Source organism: Peromyscus californicus, unplaced genomic scaffold (genome assembly GCF_007827085.1).
Source record: "Peromyscus californicus insignis strain IS unplaced genomic scaffold, ASM782708v3 Scaffold_24__1_contigs__length_46423439, whole genome shotgun sequence".
NCBI classification, from domain to species: domain Eukaryota; kingdom Metazoa; phylum Chordata; class Mammalia; order Rodentia; family Cricetidae; genus Peromyscus; species Peromyscus californicus.
In genome coordinates this window covers 21,162,656-21,177,712 of record NW_026294535.1, presented here as the reverse complement: position 1 = coordinate 21,177,712, position 15,057 = coordinate 21,162,656, and the positions used below count along the sequence as shown (strand labels likewise).

The 15,057-nt window shown below is 34.5% G+C and overlaps 1 protein-coding gene across 10 annotated transcripts in view; it reads left to right on the top strand.

The window, feature by feature from the left end:
• The window catches only part of Lrriq1 (leucine rich repeats and IQ motif containing 1), a 187,597-nt gene that overhangs the window by 96,710 nt on the left and 75,830 nt on the right, over positions 1–15,057 (top strand). For 9 of the 10 annotated variants that reach the window (XM_052753245.1, XM_052753239.1, XM_052753244.1 and 6 more), the window contains one exon: positions 1,690–1,791. In XM_052753245.1, coding sequence (XP_052609205.1) covers positions 1,690–1,791 — 102 coding nt within the window. Of the gene's footprint in view, positions 1–1,689; positions 1,792–4,873; positions 4,963–15,057 lie in introns of those variants that run through there. The other variant, XM_052753246.1, reaches the window with a different exon arrangement.

The following is a 15,057-nucleotide window of genomic DNA, read 5'->3' as shown; positions in this document are numbered from 1 at the left end:
AAGAACATAATTATTTGGAAATGTTCCTATGATTTGCATTGACTTATGTTTGTTTATGTCATTTGTTGAGTGGCTACAGGCACATGAGCATGAACCATGCCCCACCATTTCACCTCTCACATGGAAAGTCAGTATTGTTCAGTTTGGAAAGAGACAGATTGGGAGAGCAGTGTTTTCACATTCACACAACTAGTTAAAGTTGGAACTGATATCTAACCCAGTTATATAGAGTTATAACATCATTCTTCTGAAAGCAACATAGCTCTAATAAGGATACAACAAGAAAGAAGACTAAGAGAGTCCAAACATGATCATGACAAACCACAACTATTTACCATTTACCACAGTTTGTAATATAAGACCATGGAATTATACTTACCCTAATTGACATGTTTCTTTGGAACATCCTAGATACATGGATGGCTTATATAGCATCTTACCTGTATTATGGTGTGGCTGTATATTTATAAAGATTGCTAATTTCTAGTGAGTTTTTTGTAGGAACTTACAATGATTGTAACACCTTGGGGCACACAGATACCACAGAAAGGAGCCGAACATAGACAGACTGTTTCTGTAGACATGATCAATATAGTGTTTGTAAAACACAAAAAAATGAGCCTTAATGGGGCTCAAATACTGCTAGAAGACTACTGGAGTTCCAGGTTACTCATCACAGAGCATGCTCCACAGATGCATTTCTTTCACTCAGTGTACAGTCCAGAACTTAATATTTTAGCATTAAACTATAAATGTGCGTAAGTATCTTTGATGTGTAAAATCTTGACTTTTCTCTTTGATATTTTTAATTCTGTTACCCTAGACAGTAACCAAGGTTCTTACTCTCCTAAACTTTTTTCCAAATAATAGAAGATAGTTAAAAAAGAAAAAGTGTCACCCCGAAAATGTGGTTCTTATGTAACCATACCAAAAGTACTAACTTTCCCACTAACTTTCATCCCCTAGTGCTGATGTCACTGCCTTCTCAGTCTTTAGGCAAAACTTCTAAATGCTGCAGGGCCAAATCCCATTTCACATTCTATAAAATCACTTGTTGTTAATAAAAAATTGCATTCATAAGAAAAGGCCCTACATTCATGGTGACTCACTCTGTAATATGATAGATTAATACTATTTCTAACTTTAAAATATAGAAAAATTCATATTTTTTTGTTCTGTAAGTACATTAGTATAGAAGGGACACCACCACTTTTCCACATGAAGTCAACATTTTCAGGAATCTGTTTTCTTTCTGTCTTGCTTCCATCTCAAACATGTGTTCTCTGTATAGTTTAGTGAGAATATAGTGAGTCTGTTATCTTCCCTGTTCATCAACAGTTTTTTCTAATTTGAGGGAAAACATTAGAAAAGAAACTAAAATATTGGTAGCATGACTCCCAAATAAAAAGACGATGCCAACTGGCAAAAGTATGTTTTTTTCAAATTTTCATAATATTATTAACATTTCTGATATTATACTAAAGGCAGGTGATACGTTTAATCATATGTCAAAGAATATACAAATGTTGGACCCTTTCCTTTTACATTATCTAGTTTAAGAAGGCATCAGCAATTTCAGAGACCCAATGGAATGTGTATAATTGTTAATACCAGCATAAAGGAAACACATGATCGTGTTAGAAAAGGAGTAACCAAGAGCTGGTCTTTCTTCTTATCTTTCTTCTCTAGACCCCTCTGTGCGACTAGCATTATTCAAAAAAAACAATAATGAAGTTTCTGTTCCAAAGCCATCGAAGAAGACACCGCTCAGGAGAGATGGTTACTTTGAAGGTAAGGTTTAATGAAAGATACAGAAAGATTAAAAAGGTCTGTAAGGATAGAAAAAAGTTATTAAAATGATTTCAGTCCTCATAAAACCTAAAGTGCATGTATGAAATATACATACATATTTATGTATGTGTGTGTAGAATAGCCTTGAAGAAGAATTAAATATAATTATTAAAATGAAAACCCTATTTACATTGTTGATATATTAGCATATTTTTTCATTTTTATTAGTGTTTATCTGGATTTTAAATGCCTTCCATTTTTTTTGTATAAATAGCTATGTAATATTACATCATCAGTTTTAATATAGAAATAAATTTTAACAGGTGGAAATTATATTAGTTTCAATTAGTGATACTGATCACATATTATAATGTACTTATAGTTAGTATGTTCAAATTTCATTAAACAGTGCAAGCTATACTCTATTATTTAAAATATTTTCAATAGTGAAAATTTTCTCAGTTACTTTCAGAACTGAAGGTTTTCTAGTTGACAGGTTACATTTCTGATTTCATCATACCAAAGAATAATAGACTTGTATTATTAAACAGAACCACAATGTGAATTACCAGTTTCATACCAATTTGTAGTACTAACATTTTTATAATTTATTCTTCCCAATAATCATTTATAGCAGAGGAAAAAGGCATATTTTTGAATGGAAATTAACTATTGTCTTCTGTATGTTTTATGTAATAAATCTTAAAATGCATACATCACTAATATCCTAATTAGGAATGGGTTCATTGTAATTTGCATTTCATTATGATTTAGAAGTCACTAAATTTTTGTGAAATAGACACATATTAAAGTGTGTATGGTCAGAAGGCATAGTATCTGGAGTTTTCTCCAAAGTCTATAACAACAGACACATATTTAAAAAGATATGTAAAGCAGGTGTGGCAGTTCATTGAGTTTATTGCATGAATAGAATATGTCATGTATGTATTTTTATGGTATGTGTGTTCATTCTATTGTCTTAATATTTTCAATTTTTTGTGGTAAGACAATTTCAAAACGTAGTGTCCATTAAGGGTATAACTCAGTACTGGGGCTGGAGAGATGGCTCATTGATTAAAAGCAGTGGCTACTCTTTACTAGGACCTGGATTCCAGTCTAAGAATCTACTTGGAGACTTACAAGTACACAGACCACGTGCAATCAAAAATATCCATACACATAAAATTAAAAATAAAAGCCTCAATATTTTAGAGAACATTTTAATATATAATTAAATTATATTTCCCAAAATAAAATAAACATGGACTTTCAAACAGCATTCTTTTTCTTGTTATACTGTTAACTAGTAGTTCACTATTTTTATAAGTAATAATAGCAATTGTGATATGATTAATATCAACTCCAAAGATAACCTTCCCCTGTTAAATTGAGACATCCTTCCTATGGAAGGGAAATACCTAGAAGAAAGAGTCATTTAATTTAGATGGCTTGGACATTTAGAAAGAAGAGCTCTATCCTTAAATGTTCCAGTGTTTTCTCAATTCCTTACCATGAGATTACATGTGAACAGCATGTTTTTCTAACTATGCTAATATGATGTATTATATTAGTAATATATAGGCTAAGAAAAGTTTACAATAGATACAGAAAATGTTCTGTAGAGCACGGTGTTTGAACATAAGCTGTATCAGCAAAATTGCTTTTAGTTTTCTTTCCCCCATGTAAAGTGTATTTGTTTTGGTGTTTTATGTATTGTTTTGCAATCCCCCTAAATATTTGGAACTCCCTTTATTATACTGAATGAGTATTATGTAGATAGATATATAGATGAGTATCATGTAGATAGATAGATAGATAGATAGATAGATAGATAGATAGATAGACAGATAGATAGGTTTCCTAACTAGTAGGTAATAGTTTTTGTGGTTGTTTTAAGGGGTTTGATTCTAAGGAATGGACTTGACAATAGTGGTTCTACATGAAAGAAAATTTCCAATGGAAATGTTAACATGTCTCTCTTTATAAAGAAGTGTTAAAGATGAAAGACTTGTTTTCCTGGTTGAGCCCCATGTTGTCTTAAATGCTGCTCTGAACTCAACCTGCACCTAGGCATATGTTCAGTTATGCAGAGAAAAGGTTAATATCGCAGACTGAACAACTGCAACTGCCCAGTCGTTGGGGCATTTTGAAAGATACAATTTGCATGTTATACACTATACTTTTAAGACAAAAATTCAATTAATCTTACTGTTAATGTAACCATCGTTACCTTTTAGTTTTACAAGGTTAGAACTTATTTTCCCTTAAGAAAAAAATGAAATAAAATTAATAGTGGGAATTTGAACCCCCACTCAATGAGGGAAATCAAAATTAAATTTGCTATACATTTAGATTAAATAGCTCCATGTGGAATAGTATCTCAGAACTAAGGTATGCCAGCATTGTTTTATAATTTTTTGAGTTTCCTCAAATTAGATCATAGTATTATTTGAATATTGATTCTATAATTCTAATTTATTTTATAGTAACATTGTATGAGTTATAGAAAAACATTCTTTTTCAATTTTGCAGTCATGACCATGTGAAATGTCATGCGTCTTACAAATTATATTAAATGCTTTGATTATTACTATGGCCTTTTTTTCTGGATGTCAATAGACAAATGAAGATGTCCACATGAAAAATATGGTTACACCTGAGGAATATTTGGTATGGAATTAATTATATTAAATAGCACAGTATAAAAACCTTAATATTCATTAGTCCATTTTCATAAAATACCTATTTATATATAGTTTGCCATGTTTGTGAAATATAGAAATTTTTTTAACTTAAACCTAATCAAGGCTAGGTTTTTACCTCATCTGTTTGCAGGGCAACCAAAAGTATGCCATGTGTCAGATATTATTTGGTTCTTCCTATAGGACTGAGGGCCTAACAATTATAGAGATCTATTATGGGTTTGCTTGCTTGCTTGATTAATTATTAGGTACCTATTTTCACCTCTCTTATCACATATAATTCTCACTTGGGTTTAAATATCTAATCTTGCCTTGAAAATCAAAACTCTATATTCCTTTAAAAGTCTCTGAAAAAGTTTTTTTTTTTTTTTTATTTTAAGTGATGTTAAGAATCCTGAAATCACTCTTCAATATTTGTCACTGACCTAAGAGGAAACAGAATTGCAGTGTTACAAGTGTGTATGCCACAATTTGTCCAACACAGCTTAAATCTTTTTTTTAAAAAAAAAAGCTGTTTCAACTATATGCTTTAATTACTTAAAGCTATAAATAAACAGCAAGTTAAAACATGTATATTTAGTTATTTATAGTATGGCATTCATTAAACTGTTTTATAAAAGAGATTTTCAGGTTCAGTCAGTAAAAAATGGTATATGGATGTTCATGTCACGATCCTGGATTGTTCCTATTGTAAGTTATTTTATTCCTTTTAATATTATATTCATTGATAAATCATGATTATATGAAATTATGAGGAACAATGTGGTATTTTGTATAAGAATATCACATGGCATAATTAAATTTAGCTAAGTAACATGCATATTACTTCAACTACCTATAATTTTTATGGTGAACCGTTTACATTGTACCATTAGCTTTTCTGAAGCAGACAAGGCATCGTTATCTTCCACAGTATCTTTGATGTATGGTGGAACTCAACACCTAATTTTCTTGTCCAGATCTTGATCAGCAGCTCCTCATTCCCTTTACTCTCCCTACCTTGAGTTCTGGTAACAGTTATCCTACTCTCTATGTTAAGTTCAACATTTCTAGATTCCACATACATGATACATGATGTGCCATTTGTCTTTTTTATACTGTATTATGCTACTTACACTAATTTTCTTCTAATTCATCCATGTTGCCACAATAATGGGATTCCCTTCACCATCCTGAAGACTGAACAATATTTCTTTGTATATGTATGCTATATTTTCTTTACCCATTCATGTTTTAATAAACACTGCATTTATTTAGACATTTTGATGACTACAAATAATGAAATAAACACAGAATTACAGATATCTCTAATATACTGTCTTCATTCCCTTTGAATAATTGTCCAGTGGTGAGATTACTAGATGAAAGGGTACTTCTATATTGAGTTCTCTGTGGAATTTCCACAGTGTTTTTAAATAATAGCTTGTACCAATTTATATTGCTTTAACCATGTACATCTGTTCCATTTTCTCCACATGATGGCTTTTTGTCTTCTGTGTTTGTAACAATGTCTATCTAACTAAAATACATATTTCATTATGGTCTTCATTGTCCTTATGTTAGTGATTCTGAACATTTTTCATATACATATTGATCATTTGTATGTCCTTTTTTTAGATAGATGAGTGGGTAGGTAGATAGATGATAGACAGATATAGATAGATGATAGACAAATGATAGATAGATAGATAGATAGATAGATAGATAGATAGATAGATAGATGATACAAAGAGAAAGAAAGACAGAAAGAGACAGTGAAGGAGGGAAGTAAGGAGGGAGGGAGGGAGGACGATAGATAAATAGATAATTATAGTATGTATTTTAAGCCACTGCCTGGGTCATTGTCTTCGAGTTCCCTCCCTATTTTTTGTAGTGGTCATTTCAATTTATAGAAGTTATTCATTCATTCCACATTGTATATTCTCGAGACTTATGTGCAGAAATGAGACTAACCATAAATGTGGGTTTGCTTCTGAGTTTTCCGCTGGCTCATGTGTCTGTCTCCATGTCTGAATTATGCCGTTTGCTGACAGTCATTTTCTAATAAGTTTTGAAATCAGGGAATTTGGTGCCTTAAGTTTTGCTTTCTAAGCTCATGATGGTTTTAGCTCTTTTGTGGTTCCATGCAAATTTAATAATTTTATTCCATTTATGTGAATAATAACCTTGGAATTTTGATACAATTACATTGAATCTGTTGAAAAGTCTTGTATGAAGATATAAGCAAAAAGTAACTTACAGCCCTTCAGCCTGGGTTGGCTTTTCATTTTCTAAATTTTTCTTCAGTTGCCAGTTTGTTCCTTGTGTGTTTGGTATTATTCAATATTGAGTTCTTTTTTACTTTTTCAATTAAATTTGTGTACAAGGGTTTTATTGTTGCCTTTGTCATTAAGTTGTTGGTTGAATTTCCTTTTTGAGTTTTATAAATACATACATTTTATAAATATATAGAAAAATTACTCATGTTTTGTATTTTGTTGCTCTACTGAATTCACTGATCAAATACACCAAGATTTTTGTGGTAATACACTAGGTAAGACTATCATGTTAACAAATAGAGACAGTTTTACTTTCTCACATGTTAGAATGCCTTTTATATCTTTGTTTTGCCTAATTCTTCCAGATAAAACTACCAGTACTCTACAGTTAGATTTGTCATCTTTTTATTCTATTATCTTAGGGGAAAACTTTTCAAATTTTCACTATTAAGAATAAATTTACTTGATTTTGTTGACGTGGTATATCATATTTATTGAAATTCATGTGTCACAATAATTGTGCATCACAGAGATAAATACCATTTGGTCATAACTGTTTGAATCCCAACTTTCCTAGCTTTTCTCTGCATGTTCTTCAGGAGGCTAACTTCTGCTAATTTACCATTTTGTGTTAATTTGTATCAAAATTTAGTTTTATTTTTTATTATTTTTTAGTTTTTAAGGCTTATTTTTTACTATTTTTTAAATTGTTTGTGTGTGTGTGTGTGTGCATGCGTGCGTGCGTGCGTGCGTGCGTGCGTGTGTGTGTGTGTGTGTGTGTGTGTGTGTGTGTGTGTGCAAGTGCCCACAGAGTTAAGGAGGTACATTCTTGTAGCTTAAGTTTTTCCTGCCTGGCCCACAGTCAGGGCAAATCTCTCTCACCTGCCAGTCCCACAGCCCTCAGACCCGACCAAGTAAACACAGAGACTTATATTGCTTACAAACTGTATGGCCATGGCAGGCTTCTTGCTAACTGTTCTTACAGCTTAAATTAATCCATTTCCATTAATCTATACCTTGCCACATGGCTTGTGGCTTACCGGCATCTTCACATGCTGTTTGTCATCGTGGCAGCTGGCAGTGTCTCTCTGACCCAGCCTTCCACTTCCCAGCTTTATTCTACTCCTTGTCCCGCCTACACTTCCTGCCTAGCCAATGGCCAATCAGTGTTTTATTTATTGACTAATTAGCAACACATTTGACGTACAGAACATCCCACAGCACATTCTGGAGGTGGAGTTGGAAGGAAGCTGAACTTCAGTCCTTTGTAAGATACTCTTAATTGCTGAGTCATTAATTTGTATTCATAAAACTGGTTAATTATACATACTTTTGTGAGTGGTGACAGTACAACCTGAGATCATATTATAAAGTACATAAATACAAATCATACTTACATAGTACGTGGTCAAAACCTGAAATTATTGGCAGTATTAATCAACTCTAAATTAATAGCTTTTTATTGCTTAAAATTTGCATTTATTATTAAGGACTATGGGCTTAATCTCTTTCAGAGACTCTGATACATGTATGATAACTATTCACATCTTAGAAGTGAGGAATTCATGATTTTGAGGATTTGATCAATAACTTGTCCAAAGTCATAGAAAGAGTAAGAGCCTGAAAAAGGAGCTGATTTCTTCAGAAAACAAAAGCTAGGAAAGTCAAAACACAACACACATTTTGAAGAACAAGGTTTCAGGGTAACTCTGGAATATGCACACTTTAGAGTTAAAATACTGAGTAAAAATAAACACTACTATAGTAGGTTATGCAAAACTCAAGGAAACTGATGGTGAACTTTATTTTTAATTCCTGTATCCTTTCTGGCACCAATATAAATGAAGTTTTTTTTTTTTTGCTATCATTGAAATGAATATTTGATGTTTATGCTGAAGTTAGCTAATAATATTGACATTATGATAATATTACCTTATTGAGAACAAATCTATTTGACTGTGGTTTCATGATAATGAATGGCAATATTTTACTTCACATCTGTTCATTTTCAGATATTTAGGAACCTTCATACACAGCTGCAAAATGAACAATATATTCTTGCTTCATGTATGCTCATCTATATTTATACATAAATGAAATTCCTTCCCTACCCTCATCTACTGAACTTCCAAATTTGCTACTTCTAAAGCTAAAGCAAATTTAGAATTCTGGGATTAGCCAGAGGGAAAAAAATCAAGCTGGAAAAAATTGGGTCTAGCCTGACAACTTTCTCAGGAAGACAGTTTTAAGTCTTATTTCTTCATTCCCTGGAACAATTTTACTTGATTTTTAAAGTCAAATTTTCTTAAATCCCAGTATGGCGCTGTCATCACAAACATGAATCCTGTTTGTCCTCTTGTAAAATAGAAGATTTACAGATACCATATGTTCCTATATGTCATAAATGCTTAAATATTTCGTATTAAATTTTCAAGTAATGAAGACATTTGAAAAACCTTAATGTCTATAATTTTTACTTCAGAGCATTCTAATCAAACCATCTTCTTTTGTGGTATTTTTTGCTTTATGATTACAAGCATTTTCCTCTGCTTTCTCCTTCTTAATGACAGGTTAGAGCACAAAATCATATTATGCAGATTGTTTTAGACTAGGTCTTGTGTTTCCAAAGCTGTATATAAAATACTTGCTAATAATGTGTGGTGTTTATGTATTAAGAGTTAACAGAGATTTGCCAACATTTAGATTGACCATCATTTAACCACAGGGAATGTGGAAGCAAAGAAATCCTGGAAGCATCCTGCTAAGAGATGCTGGGAGTCTTGTTTTGTGGAGTAAAATACAATATTAATCAGACTAGACATGGATACAAAGATTTAGCAAATGTGGTTTGTTTTTCAGTAGCTTGGTTTCCTATAATTCCTAAAATTTGAATTACTATATTCTTACCACATTGTGAATATCTTATACATCTCCTGTATCCCCTGCTGGTATTTGTAGGGCTGTAGACCATAAAGTCATGAAGAAACATGTACCGTTACCAAGTTTGACCTGACTTCTTGTGTGTATAAAAGACAAGAATAGTGTTCACATGCAACATGACATGACCATACTAAATTTGTGCCTTTGAAATACTTCATTTTTAAATTTATGATGAGAAAATAAAATAGCTTTCATCATTAAAAAGTAAATCTTCAGCAAATAGTTTTCTGAGTAAGTAAAAACAAAGAATTCTGACCCATAAACATAGATTAGGTTAAAAGATGCTCACACATGTCTTTGAACGTGTGGTTTGTTTTGTCACATTGCATAGTTGTCCCTGTGCAACCCAGAAAATCCTTTCACATAGCTTCCTCTTGTTCTCTCAGAAATCAATCATTTAGGAAGACTTTTATCTACCTTGGGACACAATTCACTATTTCCATCATTGTGGGAGTCTGCTTTCGGGTTCCTCGTGTCTTTACCCACCAGGTCCGCATAGAGGGTGATTAGGGCCATGGGCCTGAGAGCAGGTGTCTGAGATGGTCTGCACTTGGCTGTGCTGGAGGGAGGTCTTTTGCTCCACCCCTTGTCTCTCTATAAAAACACTGGGGCAGAGACAATCGGGGTCCATTGGAAAGGGTTCCAGGCCCTCTCAAGGCTACACTTTATTTTCTATCTGTTTATCTCCGCAATATAAGTCCTTCTATCTCGCTCATATAAACCCTCCTCATTCTCGTTAATTGGACTCCCAGAGATCCACCCAGGGCCTAGTCATGGATCTCTGCATCCAGATCCCTCAGTAGTTGGATGAGGTTTCTAGCACAACAATTAGGGTGTTTGGCCATCCCATCACCAGAGTAGGTCAGTTCGGGCTGTCTCTCGACCATTGCCGGCAGTCTGTTGTGTGGGTATCTTTGTGGATTTCTGTGGGCCTCTCTAGCACTTTGCTTCTTCCTGTTCTCATGTGGTCTTCATTTACCATGGTCTCCTATTCCTTGTTCTCCCTCTCTGTTGTTGATCCAGCTGGGATCTCCCGCTCCCCCAAGCTCTCTTTCCCTCGGCCCTCGCCTTTCATTACCCCCACTCATGTCCAGGCTGTTCATGTAGATCTCATTCCATTTCTCTGTCATTGGGCGATCCCTGTGTCTTTCTTGGGGTCCTGTTTTCCGGGTAGCCTCCCTGGTGATGTGAGTAGCAGACAATTCATCCTTGTTTCATGTCTAGTATCCTGCTATGAGTGAGTACATACCATGTTTGTCTTTCTGAGTCTGGGTTACCTCACTCAGGATGATTTTTTCTAGATCCATCCATTTGTCTGCAAACCTCATGATGCCATTGTTTTTCTCTGCTGAGTAGTATTCCATTGTGTATATGTACCACATTTTGTTTATCCATTCTTCAGTTGAAGGGCATCTGGGTTGATGAGACCAAGGTTGGATAAAGAATTGTTGAGACCAAGGTTGGATAAAGCACAGGGACAAATAGCCAAAGGAATGGAAACACATGAACTATGAACCAATGCCTGAGGGGTCCCCACTGGATCAGGCCCTCCGAATGGGTGAGACAGTTGATTGGCTTGATCTGTTTGGGAGGCTTCCAGGCAGTGGGACCAGATCTTGTGCTCATTGCATGAGTTGGCTGTTTGAAACCTGGGGCCTATGTAGGATTGTTTGGCTCGGCCTGGGAGGAGGGGACTAGATCTACCAGGTTGACCTCAGTCTGTGGGGAAGGCTTTGCCCTGGAGGAGATGGGAATGGGGGGGGGCGTTGGGGGGAAGGTGAGGGGGACGGGAGGGGGGAGAACAAGGGAATCCGTGACCGATATGTAGAACTGAATTGTATTGCAAAATAAATTAAAATAAATTTTAAAAAAAAACCCAAAAATAAATAAATAAATAAATAAATCCTTCTATCTAATATTTCCTGTTGCTCACACTCAAGAAGACTCTGGGGAGCTGTGGGGTTGGTGGGTAAACACCCCACACATCATATTCTGAATAATATTTTGTCTATAATGCATTATAATAATATAATAAATATATAATACTGTCTTTGTTCTTTACTGTCATTTAGAGCTTGTACAATGTTTTGTACCAAGTGTTTTATCTTTATAACTACTAGAATTTTCATGATAAACTTTTATGTTCCAAGAAATGAAAAATCTTCATTATTTTTAGAAAAGATTACATAAGCCAAAATCTGCTTGTATTTGCATGGGATTAAAAATGAAGTAGCATTAGAATTTTTGTTTACAAACCATTTTTTTACCTATTAGGGAAGAAAAGATCTGAAGAAGGGATTATCATCTAAAATAAAATTTACATTGAGTTTCAGACTCTTGGATATGGAACTGTATTTTAACTTTTTGCTTTTTTAAATTATGAGTAAACAAAGTCTTTGAACTCAAGAACACCAAGCTTTGTTGAAACTCTTGTCACTTTGGTAACACTTAGTGGAAATGTAGACATGCCCACTGAATATCAAGCTACAGGGTGCTGATGAGCGTATTGGCATAAACCAAGTGTCTTATCAGCACTTGATTTTCCATAATTCTATACACTGGAAGTCCAAGATCAAGGTTCTATTGAATTCAGTTCCTGGCAATGGTTGTCTGTCTGTTTTCAAAACAGTTGCCTTTTGGAAAAGGGAGAAAGGAGAGCAGCAGAGGGAGAGGAAGAAAGATAAAGAGAGAGGGGTATGTGATGGGATGGGGGAAGGGGAAGGGAGGGAGGGGAGGGGAGGGGAGAGGAGGAGAGGGGAAATAAAGGGAGAGGAAGGGAGGGAGACTAAATGAGAACAATTAAGGACCCTGCTTATTTGACTGGGGTTGTTTGAATTGTGACCCATAGGCTCATATATCCAAACACTTGCTTTCCAGTTGGTAGCGCTCTTTGGGGAGGCCGGAGAATCTTTGGAAGGTAGATTCTTGCTGGAGCATTTCACTGAGAGTGGGCTTTGAGGATTTATAGTCTCACACCATTTAATGTTTGCTATCTCTAGATCATGATTACATTTGATGATGTGAGCTCTTAGCTTCCTGAACCTGCCAACATGCCTGCTGCTTGCTCCTGTACATCCTACCATGATGGACTCTTATTGCTTTAGAACCATAGGCAAATAAACTCTTAAGTTGCTTTGAATCGTGGTGTTTGATCACAGCAACAGAATACTAACTAATACAACGATCTAATCCAACACAAATTACATCCCCAGAGAGCTTGCTCTAAACACCCTTATATTCACAATTAAGGCTTCAGTGGAAAGGGTTTTGTGTGTATAGAAATTGAGCTCATGACATCATATTGTTATTAACCAGAAAAGAGAATATAATAGAATTCTTAGAGATTTTTATCTGTACATGTGAAGCATTCTTACTATTAATTAACATCAGGAATTTCCAGGTGGGTCATCTTAAATTGAAGCTCTCTAATAATAGTCCTCACTTTTTTGTTTTGTATGTGTATGTGTGTTTTGCTACAATTTTCAAATGCCAAAACTTACAGCATGATTACAGAGAAAAAATAAATTAATAATCAACTACTATGCTACTGTAAAAAAAAACTTTAAAAACATACCATGAATATTTTCATAGATGTAAAATAAGATTAGATCCAACAAATGAAAATGAGATGCCTCAATCACAAAGAGGGATTTCAGACAAAGAAAATATATATCTCAAAATAAAAAAAAAGAAATATCCTAAAAGAATTGTACAGAAAATAAAGTTATAGAAGTTTATATTTAAGACATTTGTCAGAAAGCATCATGAATACAAAGTGAAATGAAATGAGAGAAAATATATAGAGTAGTAGCTTAGTTTAGGAGGTTTTAGCTTGATAAATTATCAAAAATCAAGAAGCATTAACGATGATGAGAAGAAATTGAAGAAACATAATAATCAGCAGTGAACTACAGATAGATGTGTAACAATTGAATATATAAACTTACAAAAGTTGCACCATTCTAAGGGAGGATTTGGAGAATTGCTGTTCAAAGAAAATAATGTGGAAATCATGTTAAGTCAATATGAGAAAATAATAAGAACATGTGCAAAAGAAAAGTATATGCAACATGCATAATCATTCTGAACAATATTATCCAGACCACAAAAGAAAAACCGTGTATGTTTGCCCCTATATATGAATACTAGGTTAGAAATTTAGGATATGTATGTTTTATTTGGAGTAAAAATAGAAGTCAGAAAACTAGTAAAGATCCAATTGTGCCATATTTCAACAGAAGGGGAATGAAACCCATTTTTGTACCAGCTTATGTATTAGTTACTTTTGTATTGCTTTGATAAAACACCATGACCAAGGAAGCTTTTAAAAGAGTGTTTAATTGGGCTTATGAGTCTAGAGGGTTAGACTCCATGATGATGGGGGTGAAGGCATGGTAGCAAAAACAGCTAAGAGCTCACATCTCCAATCAAAACCAGGAGTCAGATAACACAGTAGAAATGGACTGAGTCTTTCACAACCTCCAAGACAAACCCCAGTAACAAAACTCCTCCAATAATGCCAAACTTCCTAATCCTTTTCAAACAGTTCCATCAACTGGGGATGAAGTATTAAAACATATGAGCCTATGGGGTCTATTCTCATTCAAACCATCACCTCCCACTCCCTGACCACCATAAGTTCCTGGCTGTATCATACAAAGTGCATTTCGTCCAACTTCAAAAGTCCCCATAGTATTTCAGTCTCAACACTGAAAGTCTAAAGTTCAATATATTTTCTAAAACTCAAGGCAATTTCTTACTGTAACCTCTGTAAAAATCAAAAAGAAATTACATACCTTTGACATACAATAGCACAGTATATACATTACCATTCCAAAATGGAGGTCTCTGGGAGTTGTGAGGAACTGGACTGAAGCAACACATAAACCCAGCAGAGCAAACTCCAAATCCTATAGCGCATGTCTGATGTGAAAGGTGATGATTCCATTCTTCTGGCTCTGCTGCCTGTAATATGCATCTCTCTTGTGAGCTGGTTCCACTTTCTGTTTGTAGCTCTCCTTGGCAGATATCTCAGAGATCTGACATCTCCAACATTTTGCAATTTTTAGTGCAATCCAGGCTTCACTTCCACAGCTCCATGCAATGGCCTCTTAAGACATCTTGCTGTCAGAGCTTTTATGCAGGAACTTCCCTGTCACATATTGCCTGTCCTGGGTGATTCTCCTTAAAAAGGGGAAGATTCCACAACCCCATTAGTCATATATCCTTATGACTCTAAAGCCAAACAGTATGGATGACACTGTCCAGTCCAGCTGCTTGCTTGGATGGAACCTGGCCCATTGGAGTCACATTTACATCAGCTTTCATTTGTTGTTGTTTTAGGAGCAGAAAACTCCTTAGTCTAA